General features: G+C 37.0%; 1 protein-coding gene across 5 annotated transcripts in view; it reads right to left on the bottom strand.

The window, feature by feature from the left end:
- Nucleotides 1-23,195, bottom strand: part of TNRC6A (trinucleotide repeat containing 6A) — a 94,015-nt gene that overhangs the window by 43,898 nt on the left and 26,922 nt on the right. For all 5 annotated transcript variants that reach the window (XM_008568453.1, XM_008568455.1, XM_008568456.1 and 2 more), the window contains exon 4: nt 19,758-19,779. In XM_008568453.1, coding sequence (XP_008566675.1) covers nt 19,758-19,779 — 22 coding nt within the window. The remainder of the gene's footprint in view (nt 1-19,757; nt 19,780-23,195) is intronic.

Here is a 23,195-nt window from a genome sequence, read left to right as displayed (position 1 = left end):
TTTCACTGTTAAAATATAAAGTCTGAATCAAATGAGACAAACTCAATATGAAAGTAAATAAAAAGATAATAGAATGAACCTATGAGATTAATTGAAATTGGAAAAATAATTTGCCTTAAACAAATCAGAGAACTACCTACTTGTCTATTGTATTAACAACCAGGAATTGTAAATAGTACATTTTTGGACTCCTAAAAGAGATAAAATAAGTTAAAAAAAACCAAAAAACAAAAAAAACTGATGAAATGCCTTAAAGTAGTGAAAATACACCCAATCTCTAAAACTAGAGATGGCATGGTATATGAGCTTTTGGTGCCGTGTGGACCCAGGCTTCAATCCCAGCTCTGCCTTTACTAGGCTTTGAGTCTTTGGGCAAGTTGTATAATCCTAACTGAGCCAGCTTGTCTCCTCTGTAAAATGGGGATAATACCTATACTTTCCATATATCCTATGGTTAAAGGTGCTAATTTTCTAAAACAGAGAATATAAGGCCACATAAACAGTGGCTATTCTTCAATGAATGGCATAATACTACCTTAATACTTTTGCAGCTATTATTATTCAGTGACTGGCACAGTATCACCTTATACTTTGGTAGCACTTTAATGTTTGTGTGAAATTTTGATACATCTTCACAGATACCACTGTCAGATAAGTGAAGTGAAACACCTCCATGTTACTGGTAAAGCCACTCAGAGAAAACTCTCTGTTCAAGGGTTCAGAGTTCCAGTCCAGGAATTAAAACAGCCCTGCCACTCACTGCCTGGGTTATCTCTGTGTCTTCCCCCTCTATAAAGTAGGAATAGTCTTGGTCAAGTGCCTAGCATATTGCAACCATTCAGTAAACAGAAGCTGTTTTTGTGGCTTTAATAAACAAATACTTATCAAATGCCTACAATGTACATGAAGCTGTGATTAAAGCCTTGTTTACCTGAGTTAGTTACAATAGTCACCCAACTTCTTCTTAACCACTCTCAGTTCTACGACCTCCCCTCACTTAACAATCTAGCCTCACTATTGTCTTTCTTCTCTGAAATGTGGGTGGATGTAGTCTATATCATTCATACCAGTACTATTATATTGACCTCTTATTTTATTTGAAGTGACTTCAATTTTTATAAAGTAATATAAACAAATGACAAATATTCTATTTACTACTTGGAATCCTTTCCATTCTTCTTAACGTTCACTGACAAGCCTCTTATTAATAATTTGAGCCAAGTGCTTTCTAGGCCTAATTACTTTATATGAGAAATATCTGTCTCCCAAACAATTTAACGCTCTCAATAGGTAGGGTAAATGTATATTTATTTGTGTGCCTCACACAGTAATAAGCAAATATTAGCTATTAAAAACACTTACTTCATGAGGACAATGAGGCACTAGAACATTGTAAAGTACCTCTTACGGCTGGTCGGTGAACTCAGCTGGTTAGAGCATGGTGCTGACAACATCAAGGTCCAGGGTTCCATCCCTGTAGCGGCCAAGCCGTCCCCTCCCCACCCACCCACTGCCTTGCCAAAAGTACCTCCTAACCAAAGGAAGATAAAGTATATGTAGCCATGAAATTACAGGGCTTTTACATGCTCAGTATTGGACTTAGCATGGTATTTGGCAATGTAAGCTTAAGATGGCTACAGGATACTGTAATACAAGCTTCTTTGCCACTTTATTACTAAAAAAAAAAAAAAAGCATTGTCTGACAACAATTTTATACCCAAACAAGGTAGCTATTTAAGCGAGAAAGCAACAAGAAAATAGTCTTTATATATTTAAGGAATCAGAAAATAACCTTTATGCAAACACTGAATGACCTACATGAAGACATGTATAAGAACCCTAACACTATATCAAAAGTGACCAGGAGTTCAGAAGCAGTATCTACATCTGTCATCCAGCAATCCACCCCTTCCTTCCTCAAACTCAAATAACTGCTGCATTTCTGATCGGTAAAGTGCCATGTGGAAAACAAGGCTGAGATAGGTACTCATTTCTAAAGCCAGAAAACTTCACTAGAACCAGTAAAGACATTAAGACAATGTAACTATTGATTATAAAATCAAAATAAATAATCTGAAGTAGAATCTCAGATATAAAATGGGGTCTGGTAGTAATGGGTATAGGCGGGGGGTGGTGGGTGGGAAGAGTTGCTGGGTAACAGATATAAATACTGAATAACTTTGGCTACTGTGTATGTGTAGTTAGAAATGTAAGTTAAATGTCAGTAAGCAACCAAACCACTGAAAGGGGAAAAAATGAAAATTTAAAAACTTGATCCATTCAACAGACACAGAAATGGAATTTTAAAAATTTTCAAAATTGTGGTCAATACAAAATATAAAATAAGATGCCAAGAATAAGCCCCCAAATTTCTGTAATCACAATAAATGTGGATGGATTAAATTCACTAGTCAAAAAATAAAGCCTCTTAAACTGGATTAAGAAAAAAACAAACAAACCCAAACTTAAGGAATATACTTTGTAAAAAGCACTCCTGAAACAAAACGGTGCAGTAAAGTTGGGGAGGGACGGGGAGTATAAAGAAAGATAAACCACTAAGAAATCCTACAAAAATTAAAATGAAAGCAATATTAACATCAGACAAAAGAATTCAAAAAGAGCATTATAAATGATAAGAGATATTCCATATTGATAAAAGAAACAAACAGACATAAACAGTCAAGAACTTTTATATACCAAACTTCATATACGTAAACCAAATTCAGACAGAGGGGGAAAAACTGAAAAAGGGCAAAACTATATACCGTGGAAGGAGGTAACACAACGTTTTTTTGACAAGTACCCACAAAACAGTCATAAAAAGTTCGCACATACACACACTATACGATACTAAAGAAAACATCAATAAATTGCGCAGAATATAATACAGATGATATTTATGGATTACAATACAATGTCACTAGAAAACACAAAACTAGCAAATAAAACTGCCTTAAATAAACTTCAAGTTAAAGAGGAAATAAACATCAAAACTGCAGGGATATCAATAAAATAATAGTGAAAACGCTATATATATTCAATTTCAAGATATTGCTGGGCCGGCCTGGTGGCGCACTGCTACAGTGCACCGCTTGGGAGTGTGGTGGCGCTCCCGCCGAGGGTTCGGATCCCACGTACAGACCGGGTCCCGCTCACTGGCTGAGCGAGGTGCGGGAGCAACACCAGGGGTTGCGATCCCGTTGCCGGTCCCGGTCCGGTACGGGCGCGACACTGAGGGTTGCGATCCGTTGCTGGACACGAAAAAAGACAAAAAGGGAAAAAAAAAAAAAAAAAAAAAAAAAGATATTGCTACATCAGTGCTCAAACAAAAATTCACAGTCTTAATTATTTCCAACAAACAAGAAAGCATCCAACTCAAGAAGGTAAAAAAAGAACTAAAGGAAGCAGAAAGAATTAGTAAAGATAAAAGAATTCAATGACTTTAAAAGTGAACCTATAAATAAATTCAAGGCATGGTTAAGTGAAAAAAATAAACTACTAGTTAACAAATTTTTTAAAAAATGAAAATGGAAAAACATAAGAAATTATTTTCTAAAGTTACGATATTTCTTTAGGCTCAACTCTATAAAACAGTTTGAAAAGCTGGAGGAGAGAATAGTTTAACACAGATGGCAGAGGAAGCCAGAAATCTAAATAGATTAACTATTTAGCACAGGAGAAATAAAGAAATTTATGAAGGCACTCATCAGGACCAGATAGTTTCAATGATCAACACTATCATACTTTTTTCTTTTTTGCTTTTTACTAGTGTACTTTGAAGAAACATGTATAAGTCTGCTGGTATTTAAATTGTAGCAAAGCACAGCAAAAGATGGAACACCAACATAACACTGTTACCAATAAGTCAGGCAAAATTTTAAAAATACCAAACAATGGGAATAAAAAGAAGAGATATAAATAGTACTGGGAGTAAATGTAAAGCTTCTGGAAAGACATGAAAATACTATGTGCAATCTACACCAATAAAACAGAAAACCCAGCTGAGTTGAACAATGTTCTATATAACAGGTTGGCAATCTTTGTGTAAAGAGCAAGGTAGAAAAAATTTTAGGCTTTGCAGACCACACACTCTCTGTGGTTAACTGCTCAATCCTGCCAGTGTAGCACAAAAGCAGCCAGAGACAACAGGTAAATGAATGATGTGACTGTGTTCCAATAAAATCTCATATACAGGGCCGGCCCGTGGCTCACTCTGGAGAGTGCAGTGCTGATAACACCAAGGCCACAGGTTCGGATCCTATATAGGGATGACTGGTTTGCTCACTGGCTGAGCGTGGTGCTGACAACACCAAGCCAAGAGTTGAGATCCCCTTACCAGTCATTTAAAAAAAAAAAAAAAAAAATCTCATATACACAAACAGGTAGTGGGTCAGATTTGGCCTGATCACAGAGAGAAGAAGGTCCTATATAGAGCAGAAGACAAAAAGATCCACTAAGATTTATCTCTAAAAAGCACCAAGGCTTTTTTTTTCAGGAAGAGTGAATGAGTGAATGGGTATGTATACTCTCGAGAAACATGTAATATTAATCTTACATACACTGTTCCAGAACAAACTGCAGGTTCAAAAGACTGGCTGGATTCAAATCTCAACTCTGCAACTTAAGAGCTGTATGATCATAGCAAGATACTTAACCACTCTATGCCTCCGTTTTCCCATCTGTGAAACAGGGATAAGTAGGGTTGCTGTGAAGCTTTAACAAGATAACAGATGTAAAGAACTAAGAACAGTACCTAGCATATGGTAAGTACTTAATAAATGTCAGAGATTACCAGTAGCTTCTAGGTAAGAAAAGGAGGAAAAAAGGATGACCCCCAAGTTTCTGGCCTGGAATCTGGGTAGACAGCATACTATTCAACAATGCATGAAATGGAAGACAAAAACCAAGTTTGGAAAGTGAGAGGGAATGAGTTTAGTTTCAGATATTATTAGGTTTGTTGGTAATAATGGATAGCAATTCTCAAACATTTTAGTCTCAAGATTCCTTTACACTCTTAAAAATTAAGAACTCCAAACAGTTTTGTTTATGTGGGTTATATTTATAGATATTTATGTGGGTAAATATTTACAGATATTTATCATATTAGAAATTTAAACAGAGAAATTTAAAAATATTAATCTATTTACAAAATAAACCCATTACATATTAACATAAATATATTTTTTGGTAAGTAACTGTATTTTCCAAAACAAAATTAGTAAGAAGCATGGCACTGTTTTACATTTTTGCAAATCTCTTTAACACCCAGCTTAACAGAAGGCATGCAGATTCTCACATATGCTTCTGCATCCCACTTGTTATGACATCCCACGTTATGCAGCCTCTGGAAAACTCTACTACATACTCACGAGAGAATAAGAGTGAAAAAGGCAAATAGTCTCCCTGCTTTCATGAAAATAGTTCTGAACTTGTGGCTCTTATGAAAGAGTTCCCAGAGGTCCTGGCCTCAGATCAACTTTGAGAACCATCACTGTAGGACATCCATGCATAGAATGCAATTGAACATACGGTTACAGAGTTCAAAAAAAGTTTGGATAAAAATATGGACTTAGGATTCAACATCCAGGTGGAAGAAGTCATGAGAGGTGCAGGATGAGAAGAAACTGCAGCAGACAGGAGGGAAGTGGAGGTAAGAATAAGTCATAACTGCCAGAGAGGTGGAAGAGAAGGAGCTGGTCTTTTTAGCAAATGGCCTATCTATTTAGTTACTCAAGAAGGAGTATCTTCTTCCTCAGTTTCTCCCCATCCCTGTAGATCTAGTCAGTCAAGAGGCCCAAGTGATTACCTCCTTGCTCGAATGCATTCTGGTGCCTCCAATGCCACCACTGTGATTTAGGCCCTCATCAATTTACTCTTGCAAAAACTTCCTAACGGGTCTTCCTGACTCAAGTATTGATCCCTGCCCCACCCACTCTCATGTCTCCCCAAATCTATCATCTACCCTACAGTTATCTATATCATAAAACCATGTTCAGAACTGATCTAAACTCCTCAGCATGGCCCCTCTCTACCAGTGTTCCAGATTCATATCCTGGTATGTCCATGTCCATTTCTGTCTTTTCCACCACACCAAATACCTGCAGTTTACCCTCAAAGAGTATTATGTTCTTTGGTTCTATTGCTTTTATCCAAAATGCCTTGATACCTTTCTTGCAAATCTTTCTGTCCATCTTGCATAGGAAACAACTAATCGCCCCCCTTCCAGATTCTGCTAATCTTATAAGCATCTTATGACAACCAACTTGCCCTCTTTCATTCCAATAAAACTTACAAATCCTTTACACTGCTGTGGATGTACTCTGTAAGTACTGGTTTCATATTTCTCCTTCACTTTATCACTGGTACTCCCATTATCAAGAAAAACACATGCTCAAATGCTCAAGAACTATGGGTAGAATGAACAATTCAAGTATTGTCAGCACACCGGAAATGAGTGAATCCACAGATATTATGGAATATCAACATTCAAGAGGTGGAATAACCAAGAACCAGTAAAGAGGAAACAGAATGAAAGATCAAGAGAAAGAGTAAGGACAATGATGGTTACTGGTTAGTATGCCACCAGTATAAATTAGTAGTTTTAAATAAATCTCTGCTGTAAAGAAAATCTAGAGCCAGCATGCAGAGAACAAGACAAGCTCAGTCAATATGATCATTAATATGAAAAGATTCCCTAATTATCCCTAACATATTTTCCATAGTATCAGAACAATATTTTAAAGGAAAAGAATTTCATTTAGCTAGTATATACATTCAGCTAGTACATGCCCAGTAAAAAGTTATACTTTCATATTTTTGCCATACTGTGACCCAACTCATCTATTTCACAATTGAAAGGAGATGGGCAAAATTGGAAATGGCCTAGAAATAAAAAATTTTAATTTTAAATAATGGAAAAATTACTCATTTAGAATAAAATTTAAAGCAACATATTCCTAAACTGTGCTCCAAATCAGGACTTCCCACATAGTGAAACAATGAAATGGCCCAATAATAAAATTAAATTACCGATTTTTGCTAAGTTTTACTACTTCATATGTTTTCTAATATTTATGTGAAAACATATTCTGTAAACCTAAACTGTTCTAAAAACTAGTCTATTTTTTGAAAAAAAATGCACAGCAATTGTCTTATAATCAAGTGAAAAACCAAGAATAGAAAATAGACAATTTAACATACAAAGTCCTAAATATACCAAGTTCTAAATTTATAAAAACATTTTAATTAACATTTACTTCTTTAAATCTTTAAAATAATATTTTTAAATGTCATGCTAATAAATTTATTTCAGAAAATACAGACTGTCCCCAATTTAAGATGGTTTGACTTAAGATTTTTCTATTTTATGACAGTTCCAAAGCTATATGCATTCAGCAGAAACCATACTTCGAATTTTGATCTTTTCCCAGGTATGACACACTCTCGCAATGCTAGACAGTGGCAGCAAGCCACAGCTCCCAGTCAGCCAGTGTCCGCTAGGGTAAACTACTGATACTCTATAGTGTACTGTGTTGCCAGATTGATTTTGCCCAAATGTAAGTGTTCTGAGCATGTTTAAAGTAGGCTAGGCTAGGGCCGGCCTGGTGGCGCACTGCTACAGTGCGCTGCTTGGGAGCGCGGCGGCGCTCCCGCCAAGGGTTCGGATCCCACATACAGACCGGTTCCCGCTCACTGGCTGAGCGAGATGCGAGCGCAACACCGAGGGTTGCGATCCCGTTGCCGGTCCCGGTCCGGTATGGGCACGACACTGGGGGTTGCGATCCGTTGCCGGACACGAAAAAAGACAAAAAGGGAAAAAAAAAAAAAAAGTAGGCTAGGCTAAGTTATGAAGTTTGGTAGGTTAGGTGTATAAAATGCATTTTTGAGTTAATGATATTTTCAACTTAAGATGGGTTTATTATTATTAGAGGAGCATCTGTATTTAATAAATGAACTTGACTTAGACTATCTACAAATTTAATAGAAACAACAATCCAAATATGAATGTGAACCAGCCATCAATAAGCTTTGATTACTACCAATTCCCAAAATACCAATTTCCATGCCTTAATACCTCAAGCTGTTAAATATGCCTATCCTTCCAAAGTCTATAACTTAGCTTTGTGTAATAGTTTTCTTATTGAGTACACTGCAAATCTTCTAAAATACTGGCAGAAATGATAGGCACAGTATACAAATGCCATTTTAATACATGTCACTTTAACAGAATGTAGGGTTAAGATGATCTCCCGAAAATAAAAACCACATATAGATTTGCACTTGAATTAACAAAAAGTGCTAAAGATCTGGCCAGTTGTTCAATTGGTTAGAGTACATACAGCCTTACAACACCAAGGTCATGGGTTCAGATCCCCATATCAGCCAGCCACAAAAAAAAAAAAACTGAAAAGGTTAAAACTACCAGCTAAAAAATATTACTTAATACATGTCTATAGAATATACTGTACTATTTCTAATCTAAATATGTGTCGTTACAAATGAAAAACAAAACGACCAGGTAAGCTCTTTGAAAACAAGATGGTGTGTACCAATGAAAGCTCCTCAGTTAGAAAATGTCACTCTTGCATAACAGCAACAATAGGAACACAGGATTTTCCTAAGTATTTATCTTTTATTTTTATTAAGAAAAAGTTTTCTACCTTCTCAAACGAATGAGATTAGGCATTATCAGTAAGAAAAAAGCAATTCACTAACAAATCAAGAAGTTGGGTTCTTAAAAATTACAAGACAAAATTTCTATCTGTCAAATAACTATATTAAACTCTGATTACTTGATGCTTAAAAAGTCCTTAAAGTACAATTGTTCAAATGTTATTTTTAAAAGTGTCATCTACAGATAAAAATTCTTTAAAATCTTTATTACAGACAATTTATGCTTTTAAGAGCCACAAAATAAAATCCTTAGATAGAAGAAAACATGTAACAAACCAGCATATTCAAAACTTAACTGTTTATCAAGCAACACCACATATAGTATTTTTCTTCTCTATTTATTGTTAATATTTCTAATATGTAATTGTATTCTCTTCAATCCTAAACTCTGAAATCAATTATTCTAGCTACTCTCCTAAAATAAGGTAGATTTCAATAACATACACATTAAAGAATCTGTCTGATGATCAGAGGAAGAACAATTAAGTTTGGCTGAACTCAACTCTTCCAGCAGCAGCAGCATTATCACACTGGGGCACAGATTTTCAAAAGGCACAAACCTGATGAGAACTTCAAAGTAGACTCAAAATTCTCTAAAACAAGAAATTCCAAAGAAAAGTATTTCCCTCTTCCATTGCTTTCCCACTCTGCAGCTTTCAGTAGAAAATGAAGGAAAAGCACAGTGTCATTTTACTGATATAGAAGTACTGTTTGCAAGCTTCCCCTGCATTTGAGGCCCAATAATTTGAATTCATATTTTAAGGGGGGGTAGGGGTGAAGGTGGGGGGGTAGGAGTGGGGAAGCCAGCTAGCTGAACAATGCAAAGAGCACTTCTATTCAATTAAAATGAGTTTATAAATCAAATTCATGTAAAACACGGCCAAACACTGTACTACTATAAAAATCCTTTTACTCATTAATAAGTACATAAGATGATTTATAATATACTTCCCCTGTATAATATACATTTCTTGTCCTGTACCAACTTCAGCCAGTTCTGAATGCTGAAGGGCAAAGAGGGAAAGTCTGGCCTTTAAGCAGATACACGTATGCAGTGCTAGAATTTTTGTTGTGGATATGTTAAGGCAGTTTTAAGTGCCAGTAGCCAATTTGGAAAACGCTAAATATTTGTCAATCCATTAACTTCTGCTAAGTTTAGCAAGTAGTTTGAACTGAATGGCTGGCTAAAAACTTGAAAATTAAGACTTAAAAACTAACATGAAACATAAACTATTTTCTTTTTTTTTTTTTCCCTAAAAGATGACTGGTAAGGGGATCTTAACCCTTGGCCTGGTGTTGTCAGCACCATGCTCAGCCAGTGAGCTAACTGGCCATCCCTATATAGGATCCAAACCCATGGCCTTGGTGTTATCCGCACCACACTCTCCCAAGTGAGCCACAGGCCAGCCCTGTTTTCATATTTTTTAAAGGTACAAGCCAGTCTTAATATAGTCATGCACTGCCTAACAACCTCTTGGTCAACAGTGGACCACATATACAACAGTGGTCCAAACAACAGGCTATACCATATAGCCTAGGTGTGTAGTAGGCTATACCGTCTAGGTTTGCATAAGTACACTCTATGATATTTGCACAAGAAAATAGCCTAATGATGCCTTTTTCTCAGAACATATGATCCCTGTCATTAAGCAACACATGAATGTATTTCTGTTGAAAGTACCTAAGGAAAAATACCAAACATCAAGATATAATGAACAATTAGTTCAAAATTAGATATTAATTTAAAATAATTATTACATTGAACTTACTTAGTTTTAATTCACTTCACAAATAAAGAAATGGAAGTATACAGTTTCCTGTGGTCTTAAGGAAGCACCTAGCTCTGCTCCCTCAAGAGACTCTATCTTCCTACCCAAACATCTCCCACCTTAAATTATCAACACACAGAGAAACACAGCTGATTTGCCTTGATATAATCCTCCAGGTCTAGATCATTGAGTAAGATATTTCTGTGACCTCCTTCATTAATGAAAATCAGGATGAAATCATCCTACTACCAAATTCTGCTCTTCTATAAAATGAACAAGTTACATCTGTTCTAAAAACAAGATCTTCTTTTAGATATGAAGGATACCCACAAGCAATATTCACAATATAGTATTTCCAATATTTTTGATTAATCTATCCACCAAACCTTGTCCAAAAACATAAAACTCAAAAAAGTCAGATGGTCAAAGTTCTATTTCTCAGGCATAGATGCACCCTTTAAAAGAAAAAATTTTGCCCTTAGTCTCTTTTCCCTTACAATTCTAGAACAGTGATTGCCCAATTTGCTTTATTAGGACTGTTTAGGAGCAACAGATTCTTCAGTCTCACAGATTTACTAATCAGTTCAGCTACATTAAACAGTTAATAATATACAACACTAAAGTTTTTTTTAAAGCTTTTACAAAACACAGGCAAAAATTTTTCTAATTCTAGATAATGGTAGGTTTTCTCAGCATAAAAAAAGTCAAGAAATCAAAAAGTAAAAAACTGATAACCTTGACCAAATAAAATTATGCTATATATATTGATGCATATTCTATTTCAAATTAAAAGGCAAACTGGAAAATATCTGCCCTTTGGAACAAATTGAAGGGATCCACTCTCTCCCCAGCCTTCACTATCCTAATCTAAGGAAAAGAGGTACTGTTTTAGTTTAAGGATACTAGGCCTAGCACAGGGAAGCACTCAACATAAGTCACTAGAATTTAGGACTGGAGTCCAAGCTAATAGTATAGACAGTATTTAATTTTGCTTTCCTCCTGAACATGTATTTGCATCTTCTGTGTATGTATCATCAATGGGGCCTGGTATTGGGCAAAATTTAGATAATCCTTCCTGGTATCCCATCCACAGAATGACTTCAGACATATGAAATAGTCCATAATGTTAGAAATATCGGCATCAAATACATCAGATGAAATGTTAATGAGCTTATTATACAAAGAGCTCATGTAAATTGCCAACAAAAACTCTAGGCCCAAGAACTAACTGGGCAAACGAGAATGGACAATTTACACAAAGAAAAAAGTGTAAATGATTAAACAGGGCATTGCATTTTATCAGTAAAGAAATAAATATAAGCCAGAACAATTCAACACCGATTTGGGCCTGACAGATCTAAAAAGATACATATCCCATTCTCATATTGTAAGACATATTCCTTGCACTACAGTAGAGACACTACACTGTGATTCACCCTTGCTGGGCTGGGTTCTACTTTAATGGGAGAAAAAAGCAAATGGGAGGAACCCTGAAGTGACTGGAAAAACTGCTAGCACATTGTTTCAAGAGACTAAAAGGTTGCTAGGATACTGCAAAACACAGTGGTGGAAATTAAAATTTACCAAGTATCAGCTGGTTACCAAGTACTATATCTGCCATCTTTTTATCCTCATCATGATTCCATAAATTTGAAATATTACTCCCATTTTACAGATGAGGCAACTAAGGCTCAGAAGAAGACTGCTCAGCTCGAACATGTAGTAAATGGCAGAGCTGAAATTTACAACCAAATTTGGTACCCAAATGTTCATTCTGGTATACCTTAAGTTTCATCTATAAACTCTCTAAAAATAGGTGAATGGCTAATCAAGGATTAACCATTTTAAAAATTATTTCATAGCCATTAAAACTGATTTGTTAATACTAAAACATGAATGTTATGCTCAATGAGTTAACGTTAGTGGACAAAGAGCAGAAAGGATTGCAAAAAAGGTCTCTGCATTCATTTCCTACTGGGATAGCTGCAGTTGTAGATTTTACCACAAATTGCTGTTCTCTGAAAGGTGCAAATCATTAATTTCTAATCAGTAAATATAAGAATGAGATATCTATTACATACTCAGCTCCAGGCCCTGTGATTTATGTTCTATATATCATTTCATTCCCACAACATTTAAGTAGTCTGGATTATCTCCTTTATAGAGACAAACTGAGTTTAGAGGTTAAGAAACTTGCCCAAGGTCACAGAAATGAACTGCAAAGGCAATAATCAAGTCCAACCAAGTCCATCTGACTCAGAAGCCTAGCCTTTAACCACTATGCTGTTTGTGCCAAAATTCCAGGATTATCTTTAGTAAGTGATTCAATGCTTTTTGCTTCTGGCCAAATCTGCTGCCTATAAACACTATTTCATTAGGTACATTTTCCTTAAGGCTACAGCACTGAGATAAAAGCTCTCACTCTTGGTATGCATTCTGAGGGACAGATACTACTTTCATGACAATTAAAAGAATAAAAGAGCAAATTAAACACAGATAACAAATTATGGTATACATATTGTTTTCTCCTAATCTGCAGATTTCTTTTAACTGGTTATAACTCTCGTAAAGCTACTTTTGCTAATCCATCCTTAATTCTACTCCAAAATTTAAACCAGAAGTTCCCTGCTATGTTTTCTTTGAAGCAAAAGACTATAGAACCTCAGGGCTCAGGAAACAACTCTTCAGATGCTCCCACAAACCTCCAACAACTATGGATTCTTTTTCCTTAGTCCTTAAACCTAGCCTTAACAAAAGCTCACTTTGCTAACCACAACAATCTCTGCTTTTCTCATACTTATTTCCTGTCTCCTTTGTCCTGCTTAGTCTCATCACAGACATCTGAAGGTACAAAATCTTTCATTCCTACTAATTTTAATAATTTATTAAATATTTATAAGCAAACACATCTACATTTGCTAGCAATAAAATGATTCTTGCCTAAAGCAAAAAGGGGTCCTTAGCATTCTTCACAACCTTGCTGACTACATAAAACTAGACTTATACATACAAATCTATGTAAATCATTTTTCTTTTTAGAAAGGAGGAAAGGAAAAATGGTGACTCTGAAATCTAAAAATAATCATTTTATTGACTATTTCCCATGAAAGGAGACCCTTTTTTTCATCCTGTTAGTGCAGAGCTACAAATCTCATCTTAGATAGCTCAAAGACATCTTCCAGTAAGATGTAAGATTCTTAACCAGTAAGAATTTACTCTGCTTCTAATTCGAAGAGATCAGCGCACATTTGCCTTCACAACATCTCATTGAGCAAATGTTATGATTTCACAGCACATGTGAAATCACAACCTGGCCCTTCTAGCATAACTTAATATTGGCCTATAATACAAGTCACAATTTCTACTATGTAAACTGTGCAAGAAAATACTGAACTAAGCTCTAATTCTAAAAGCAGAACCTCCCAATCTGTGTGACAGAAATGGGTTGTAGATGTACTGAAGAGAGGAGCACCTCAGAGTCTGGGGTGACCAGACTCTATGGGATTGTCATCTTCACCTGTAAGTGTCCTTTTCTTTTTATCCTCATAGCTCCACAATACCATTTTCTATGTATACCATTATGTTGAAGCTACATTATGCTTGAAGTCACAATCTATCTGGTCCTCAGTTTTTTCCTCTGAAAATCTATGCAGTACCGTAATCTCTGCCAAGCAACCAAATTTCCTTAAATTCATTATAACAGGAGGCCTTGTCATTGAGAAATGTAAGATCTTACAGATTCTTGGAAAATTAAAAAGAGAACTACCATGTGACCCAGCAATGTTTCCTCTGGGTATACAGAAGTCCTCCCTTATCTGGGGATTCTTTTTTCGTCCTTCAACACAAACTGAGTCATGTCAAACATATTGTGAAAGTTAAACTGTACGCTATAACTCTATCAAGTCAATAAGCATCCTGGAAAGGGACTTTACTATTGCTTAAGCCCTTCAGAAGGGGCTTTCTCCACCCTTTTGAAGAATGCAGGAGATGGAGGCTATGTGATTTTTCAGTAAAAACTCTTTATACCTCTTAGAATCAGAGCAAAAACATTCTGAACCTAATCCAGCACTGAGGTTTTGTTCCACAACTGGATTAGTTTTCACTGCGTGGAGGTCAAAGCATGGAGAAAGCTTTTAGAATCACCTAATTGCTTGGTCCTCAAAACTCATGTTAATTTTCATCAACACCCAAAGATGTAATAAATTGAGAGCCAATGCCTCACTCACCGCAAAGCTGTCAAACTCACCTGATTCACAAAAATATGCTTGTCCTACAGTTTTTTATTTAATTCTCTGTGTTCAATCAACATGGAAATACCATAAAACCTACTGTAAGACCTTTCTGTACTGCTTCTAAAAGATGAACTGTTTCAGTTCAATCAATGACTATTACTGCAGCATGGGCAATGTTGTCCCCTTCCCATTCCATCTTCCATGTAACTGCAGGGCTGTCTTCAAAGAAACTGACGCAGTAGAGCCCAGCAGTCAGCAGTCAAATCGTGGCTCAGGCAGTCATTAGCTGCATAACCAATTGGCAAGCTACTAAACTTTACTTAGCCTCAGTTTCACCCATAAATGGTGATAATACTGTCTACTTTCACAGGGCTGTTGAGAGGTTTAAACTCAGACTTATATCGTGCTAGTACACACTGACGAAGCCCTACTCTCATACCAGTTTTTAAAAATCCATTGCATGAAGTCCCAAAGTGTTCAGCCTGCTGCCCTAGGCCCTTCCCTGGGACCCACAGATTCCCAAAATTCAGAAACGAAAGAGTAACTCTTAGCACATTAAGAAGATTTCTGGACCCTGCTTCAGTATGATTCTGAATTGCTGGTGCCTATTAGTAGTCATTAAATATTTAGAATATTTTCCTGGATTAAATGAAATAAATATAAAGCACAGTGCCTGGTACATAGTATGTACTCAGCTATAACAATGTCTACAACATGACACGCAGCTGACTTAATAGTTCTTGAATATTTTGATCACCCCCTAGATCAACAAATTTAAGTAATAAAACTGTGTTTGAAAGAAAAACAAATATTATGGCTAGAACTGAGTAATAATGGTTTCCAATTGTGTAAGGGAAAAAATGTGTTTTAAATGTTGATTCAGTTTCATATAAGTTTTTAATTAATCCAGAAAGAGAACAGCAGTAACAAACTGTGCTTTCCTATTTGATCACCAGAAAGTAAAAGACAAACTTTATCTTTTTTCTCTCTATTCCTTCTTCCCATCAAGATCCCCCCAGGCTCCCCACATCTCCCTTAGGAGCTCAGGAGTTTGCTGTTCTTTGGAATACAGTCTACTTATGAAATCACCTAAAGAAAGCACTGGTGACTGAGTGAAAGAGAGAGAGAGAGAGAAAACTGTGCACAATAAACAGTGCTTATTCTTTTCCAAGCAATGTATAATCTGTACGTTTCCAAGAAGCTGGTGTCAGAGCTGAAAAGCTGTTTTAAAGAAAAAAAATTACCTTTATTCTTAAGTCCCCAAGGACATTCTGAAGAAGGGCCATTAACTACTTCCCTGCCTTTACATTATATACACCACAAGGCGTCTTACAATTTATCCATCCATCCCTATACCTCACCATAAATTTTTCGGCACTTCACTCCCCTGCTGTTTCAAGGAGATACTAATAATATACGTATTTTTAAGACATTTTAAAACATTTGAACATTCAAATATTCATGCTCTTTAGAGTTCTTCAAAGTTCAAGTCACAAGGTAAAAATAAAACTTTCAAGAATTTCACTATGTCTCTCATTATACTGGTCCACATTTTTATTAGATCACTCATGAATCCACTGCCACCAAGAAATAACCACCTAACTGCATTCGTAAGAAAAGTGATCAAGAACTTATTTTAATTTATGCTATTTGACAAACACCTAACTTTTATAAAAACAGTTTTACCACTGAGTGGCAACAACATTATTTAACTGGAAAGGGCAATTGTCATAGAAAGAAACAAGCTCAACACATAATACCAGAGGAGGTGCTGCAGCCAGCCTAAATACTTAAACTCGGTCTGAGCACTAAAATCTGTATTATGACCATCAAGAAGACTCTAGGCATGTTATTCAGTAACAGTAAAAATTCTGTTCCTCAGTCACATTAGCCACATTTCAAGTATTTGCCAGCCACATGTGGCTAAACTTGGTCTTTACATAGATTCTATAACATAGAGAAAAAATGATGTTGACGGTATGTACTTCAAGAGAAGCTGGAACTCTAAAATAGACTCTCCTGACTTTTAAATGGTAGCAATCAATTAAATATTTAAATAATAATAATAAAAACAAACACTGTGGAGAACAGAGAAGACTGGGGAGACCTGACACCTAAATGCATTGTGGCATCTTACAGTGGATCCTAGAACAAAAAATTGCTAATGGAAAAACTGGTGAAAGTCTGAAGTTTAGTGAGTACTAAGGTCAGTTTCTTAGTTCTGACAAATGTATCATGGTAATGTAAGATGTTACTAATGGAGTAAACTAACTGAATTGTATATGGGAACTATCAATACTACCTTTTCAACTTTTCTGCAAATCTAAAATTAACCCAAAACAAAACATTTAGCAGCAAACACCACTACCACTGTGTGGGCCAAACCTGCCCCTCAACTCTCCAGCTTGTAATCTCTAATCACTGTGAACCCAAAACCATGAGCACCACAGAGACATATACATGTCACAAAAATAAAAAGATACATTTTCATGGATCAGAAAAGTATGACCAATTATGAAGGGAGCCACCATCAAAAGCAGGATGAAGTAGGTGATCAGCAGCAAAACAACAATGCATTTTGAAGTTGACTTTCATATACTCAACACTCTCAGAGTAGTGGAAAATCCAAAATCAAGAAGACCCAAATATGGGTCATTTTATGTAAGAATATAAAAGGATGATTTACATTTGGAAAGGATATAAACAGTAGATACTCAAAGATCATGTTGAAGAAACAAATATCCATGGGTCAGTCAAAAATCTTAGAATACACTGGCACTTCGGATCAAGTGCTGAAATTTAACATCCATCATAACATACTAAAAACCTGGAAAAGGAGAGATCAATGGAAGCTGGAGCAACCCATTAGAAGACAAACTCTGAGAGCTTTAGAAAAGCTGAAAGGCATGATAAAGACAGCCTTGGCTGGGAAACTGGACTGAAGAAAAACAAGAATGAGCATGGAAGAGATAAAAATGCTATAAAAAGTATAAAGAAGTGATGGGAAACAGGTTGGTTAGATTATAGGAGGTCAGATTAAAGAGAGCCTGGAAAGCTCAGAAGAGGTTGGTCTTGAAGGAGAAACAACTCGGGACAGTAACTTAACATTCCTATACAGGGGAGTGGTGTGAGGAAGGTGGAATTTTGGAAAAATTAATTTGGCAGTGCTCCTCCCTGTGTTCCACATCCATGTAACGAACTGTCTCAGACATCCGGGTTCAAAGCCTCAATATCACCTTCAATTCCTCTTCATCTTTTTTTTCTTTCCCAGCAGTTGACAGGTATAGGGATCCAAACCCTTGACCTTGGTATTACAACGCTGTGCTCTAACCAACTGGGCCAACTGGCCAGCCCCTCACTTCCTTTTCTGATCTCACCAGTTGCCAATCATGTCAAACTATACTTCACACACCTGTCATCCACCCTTTATGCCTACCGCCAAGCCCTCAGTCCAAACCCGCCTTGCCCTCTATTCCTTCTCTCCCTGCTCTGATCTTGCTTCCACTGGTGACACTAGACACTACTGACAAAGATACTCATATGTTCCCAAAGCACAGCTTACGACCATGACACTTTAAATGCAAACATCTCTGCTGCCTCTCCATTCCCTAAGCAGCACAAAGCCCTATGGTTCCCCTACCTGCTGGCCTATATTCTGTCACTTCTCCCGCCCCCTGTGCCAGAGATAAAAGCTGCATACTCATACTCCCTGCTCTTGTCCACCTGCCGCCTCTGCCCGGAGTGCTTTTCTTCTCTTAACTCACCTTTCAAATCCCTACCCATCTTTCAGCCAACACTTTCTGTGAACAGTGGTTAACAGCTTTAAAGAAAGAAAGAAAAAGCAAACCATGTCAGTCCCCTGTTTAAGCTCTTCAGTGGCTTACTGCCTACAAGATCATATAGTACAAAAGGCCGTCTTTGACCTGACCCCTATCTGTTTCTTCAGCCACAACTCTGCCCATTTATCACTGGATATTTAATGCTCTAGGCATACCACCACTGCATATAATCACATTATTTCTTTTCTCTGTGCCTTGAATCATGCTCATCCCTTTGGCATTTCATTCTTTCTTTGTCCATTTCATCTTTTATTTAAGATTCATAATCTCAAGGAGATCTTTCTTAACCCCCTGTGTTAAGCTATGATGCTTGTGTGCTCCAGGACAACTTTATGACTCTTCACTGTAGCCAAATCACATTATACTATACTGTGCTTGGGTGCATACTCCTATTTCAACTCTTTCTCCAGTAAAATATAAGCTACAATTGTTCTTATTTACTCTTCTACAACTGCACCTAATAAATGTTACCTTAACTAACGCTGACCTCAAATAAAGATAGGCAGTATTGTGAGTGACTGCACATACCAACCAAATGCAGAGGTCATACTTTTGAAATAGCTAAAAATCAAAATTCAGAATCTTGACGCTTGACAAGTTCAGCATGGGAGAGCCTTACACGTTTCATTACCAAGGAGTCAATTCCTGGGAGGGTGAAGGACTACTAATTTGAGATCGGAGAGGAATTATACTCCTGTTTCCTTATCACCCTGAAGTCTTTCACTTGGGGTGTTCTGGGTGCTGTTCAACCTGGTGCAATGACCATAGTTTAGCCATCTACTATTCTAAGAGATAATATAGAAATTGATGACACTATCTGCCTACAAGGAGTGGGGGACAGCAGTATACAGAAAACAAAGAATAGAGCGGGCAGGACCCACCAAGAAATGGAGTGGGGTCCTCAAGATAGCCTCACCACAAGAAGACTTAGGTGGAAGACTGTATAAAAGTTGTATGTGCCCAAAGACTCAAAACAAGGGAGTATGTTAGGAAGTTGTGTTCATCCTAGGAGACAGTTTTAAGGTGGGTTATAAGGAGGCCATATATTCTAAATGTGGTAACATACCACAGTAAACCATAAAACCCCATAGGATGACTCCAAGGCGATCTCTCTGAAGAAATATGTTCCCACCCCTCTGTTTCTTTCATGCTCTTCTTTCTCCATCCTGGAGGCAAATAAAAACGCATATAAACAACCTTGCTTTAATGAAAAAAATAATAAAAAGTAGCTTTAAACAACGTACCTTTGATTTTTTGTTCAGTGGCCTAAAAACAAACAAACAAACAAAAAACAATGTAAATATGAAACTGAAAGAAATGGATTGTTATGATAAAATGCTCATAACATTACTATTGTATAAGACATATACACTTTTATTAAATAAGGAATTTGCCATTTAGATGAGCTGCATAGGAAAAGATATGCAAAGAAAGCATGCTTTTCCCACAGATGTGCCCCATTGTCCCTGATACTATGTTTATTAATAAAAAAAACTTTATAATGTTTCCTTAGACACAAAGCATAGAATACATCGCTGTATGACAGTATATAATTTTAAAAATGGGAGCTGTATTTCTCTTATAATCTAATTTTAAAATGATTTTTTATATAACTGTCACTTTTACACTTGATAAGTTTTGCATATATTTAAACGGCTTCAAAAATTGTTACAATAAATAAAAGATGAAGTAAATTTTCTGTAAGAAAAGCTGCATATAATCACTTTGGCCAAATTAGTAATAAATTTAACTCTTGGCAGTTAGGCTGCTACTACAGTTAAACATAGTCAACTTTCAAGTAATTTGTGAGTGGAAAAAAATTTTCAAACTAATTTGTCACTTCTGACACATCTGACAATTAAAATTACTATGATCAGAAGCTAAACTGACATGAACTCTGCTTTCACTGCCTTCCAATGCCTGCTCCTACTGTTTCCTGACAGCACACTGAAGACAGGGGCTTGAGGACAGTAGGAGTAGTACCTCAAGGTGACTAATTCAAACTTCCAAGGCCTCAAAAAGAGCCACAGACAGACCCCAAGCAAAAAAAAATCAACCTTTAAACTAAGACCAATTGAGCCAGCCTGTGGCTCACTCGGGAGAGTGCGGTGCTGATAACACCAAGGCCCCGGGTTCGGATCCCATATAGGGATGGCCGGTTAGCTCACTGGGTGAGCGTGGTGCTGACAACACCAAGTCAAGGGTTAAGATCCCCTTACCGGCCATTTTAAAAAAAAAAAAAAAAAAAAAAAAAAAACTAAGACCAATTGTATGGGAATCCTGAAAATAAAAGATACAAGAATATGCGGGTAGATGAAGAAAGACTGAAAAATTAGTAATTAAATAACCAGGAATTGTTCCTAAACAAAGATAAAGCTTTTCTTAACTGCCATGGAGCATGATAATTCATTTTGCTTAGTCATATTAAATTATAAGTTACCGGGCCGGCCCGGTGGCGCACTGCTACAGTGCGCCGCTTGGGAGAGCGGTGGCGCGCTTCCGCCAAGGGTTCGGATCCCACATACAGACCGGTTCCCGCTCACTGGCTGAGCGAGGTGCGGGCGCAACACCGAGGGTTGCGATCCCATTGCTGGTCCCGGTCCGGTATGGGTGCAACACTGAGGGTTGCGATCCATTGCCGGACACGAAAAAAGACAAAAAGGAAAAAAAAAAAAATTATAAGTTACCAAAAACACCATTTTAATTCTATCAACGTAACTATATACGTGGTAAAAACTATAGTAATTACTCAAATATTGAAGCCACACCAAACATTAATCTTTCCCTGGAGAGCCAGAGGGTTGATCCAGGCACTGAAGTGCTTTACCAAGCTGTAGAGCACTAGTGATACACAAAATAATGGAGGCCCATCTTTTACTCTATGGATCAAAGTGTAAAAGAAAAAAAAAAAAGGAAGGGCAATGCAAAAAGACAAGCCAACTAGCCTTACAACACTTAATCTATTTCTGGGAGAAATCATTTTTTAAATCTGAGTGTAGAAAAATATTAGTCTTGGGCCGGCCCGGTGGCGCACTCGGTAGAGTGCGGCGCTTGGGAGCAGGTGGCGCTCCCGCAGAGGGTTCGGATCCCATATAGAGACCGGTCCGCTCACTGGCTGAGCACGGTGCGGGTGCAACACCGAGGGTTGCAATCCTGTTGCCGGTCACGGTATGGGCGCGACACCGAGGGTTGCGATCCCGTTACCGGTCACGAAAAAAGACAAAAAAGGGGAAAAAAAAATTAAAAAAAAAAAAGAAAAATATTAGTCTTACTAGAGAAAACTCAGTATATGAACACTTATGTACTAGTGCCTCATGTCAAACAATCAGATACATAATTTTCTGAAGCCAAAGAATTAGTACAAAAATTATTTTGCACGTTAGAAGCCTTTTTCCCCCCTTAACTCTCCTGGTCTCTTTCACAGTTTACTCAAAACGGAAACTTAAGTTTCAGTACACAGAAACCATGACCACATTAATAAAACTCAAAGTATACAGTGCTGATTCTTCTAGGCCTTACAACATAAAGGATATCTGCTATGCAACTTCTTTGAAAAAACAACTCCATGTTGCTTCAGAACAGTAACCTCATTCAGCACTGTCACCTACAGAGAATGGCACCAAAGAGATACTTCAAGGTGCCTGCCCCTCAGAACACTGTCCTAACATAGTGAAGAAATGTAAATAATAGAAATCAAGAGCTCCTAACTGAGTAAGAGGAAGTAGAACTGATAGAGTTCCATTTCTTTAAAATGGGTTTTTGTAGGTTGGTCTGGGAAGCTGGTACATTACTCAAATTACTGAAAATTATTTTCCAAGTGAAGTCAGTGATTTTAAGAGTAATTGTTTGCACTGTGAACTGGCCAGTTAGCTCAGTTGGTTGGAGTGCAGCCTTATAACACCAATGTCACAGGTTCGGATCCCCGTATCGGCCAGACGCCAAAAAAAAAAAAGAGTAATTGTCTGCACTGTCCAAAACAATACCCACTAGCCACATGTGGCTACTACTAACCACTGAAATGTGAACAGTCTAAATTGAAATGTGCAAAACACATACCAGATTTCTAGTATTTAAAAGAATGCAAACTATCTCATTAATATTTTATACTGATTACATGTTACAATAGTAATATTTTGGCTACACTAGGTTACATAAAATTATATTAACATTAACGTCAACTATTTATTTTCACTTTTAAATGACCTTGTTATTTAACCCCTCTGGGTCTGTTTCTTAATCCCTCAACAGAGAAAACAATTGTCCTGCTTACCTTTCAGGGCTATTATGAGGATCAAATAAAATATGAAAGAACTTTTCTGGAAAAACTATACAACACTATTCAAATGCGATGTATCATTGTAGATCCTCTTACACAAGAGAACGAAAAGATTCTGGCAAACTAGAAGCAAAATGATTTCCATTTTTCATGGTTTTTTTCCTTAAAAAAATGAGCTGTGATTCTACAAGTAATTATCAAAATTGTCTCAACTCAATGAAGCATCAGACAGTGGCAGACACAGCACGCTGGGTGCTCTGTTTCTGTCAGGCTCTGCACTGCTCATCTCAGCTCCAAGTTCCCCCAGCACACATCAGTGGTTAAGAGCTCAGGCTTTAGGGCCGGCCCGTGGCTCACTCGGGAGAGTGCGGTGCTGATAACACCAAGACCATGGGCTCAGATCCTA

This window comes from Galeopterus variegatus, unplaced genomic scaffold, assembly GCF_000696425.1.
Source record: "Galeopterus variegatus unplaced genomic scaffold, G_variegatus-3.0.2 Scaffold411, whole genome shotgun sequence".
In the NCBI taxonomy this organism is placed as follows: domain Eukaryota; kingdom Metazoa; phylum Chordata; class Mammalia; order Dermoptera; family Cynocephalidae; genus Galeopterus; species Galeopterus variegatus.
Note: the sequence above shows the minus strand (reverse complement) of the source record. Positions and strands in the feature narration are given on the sequence as shown.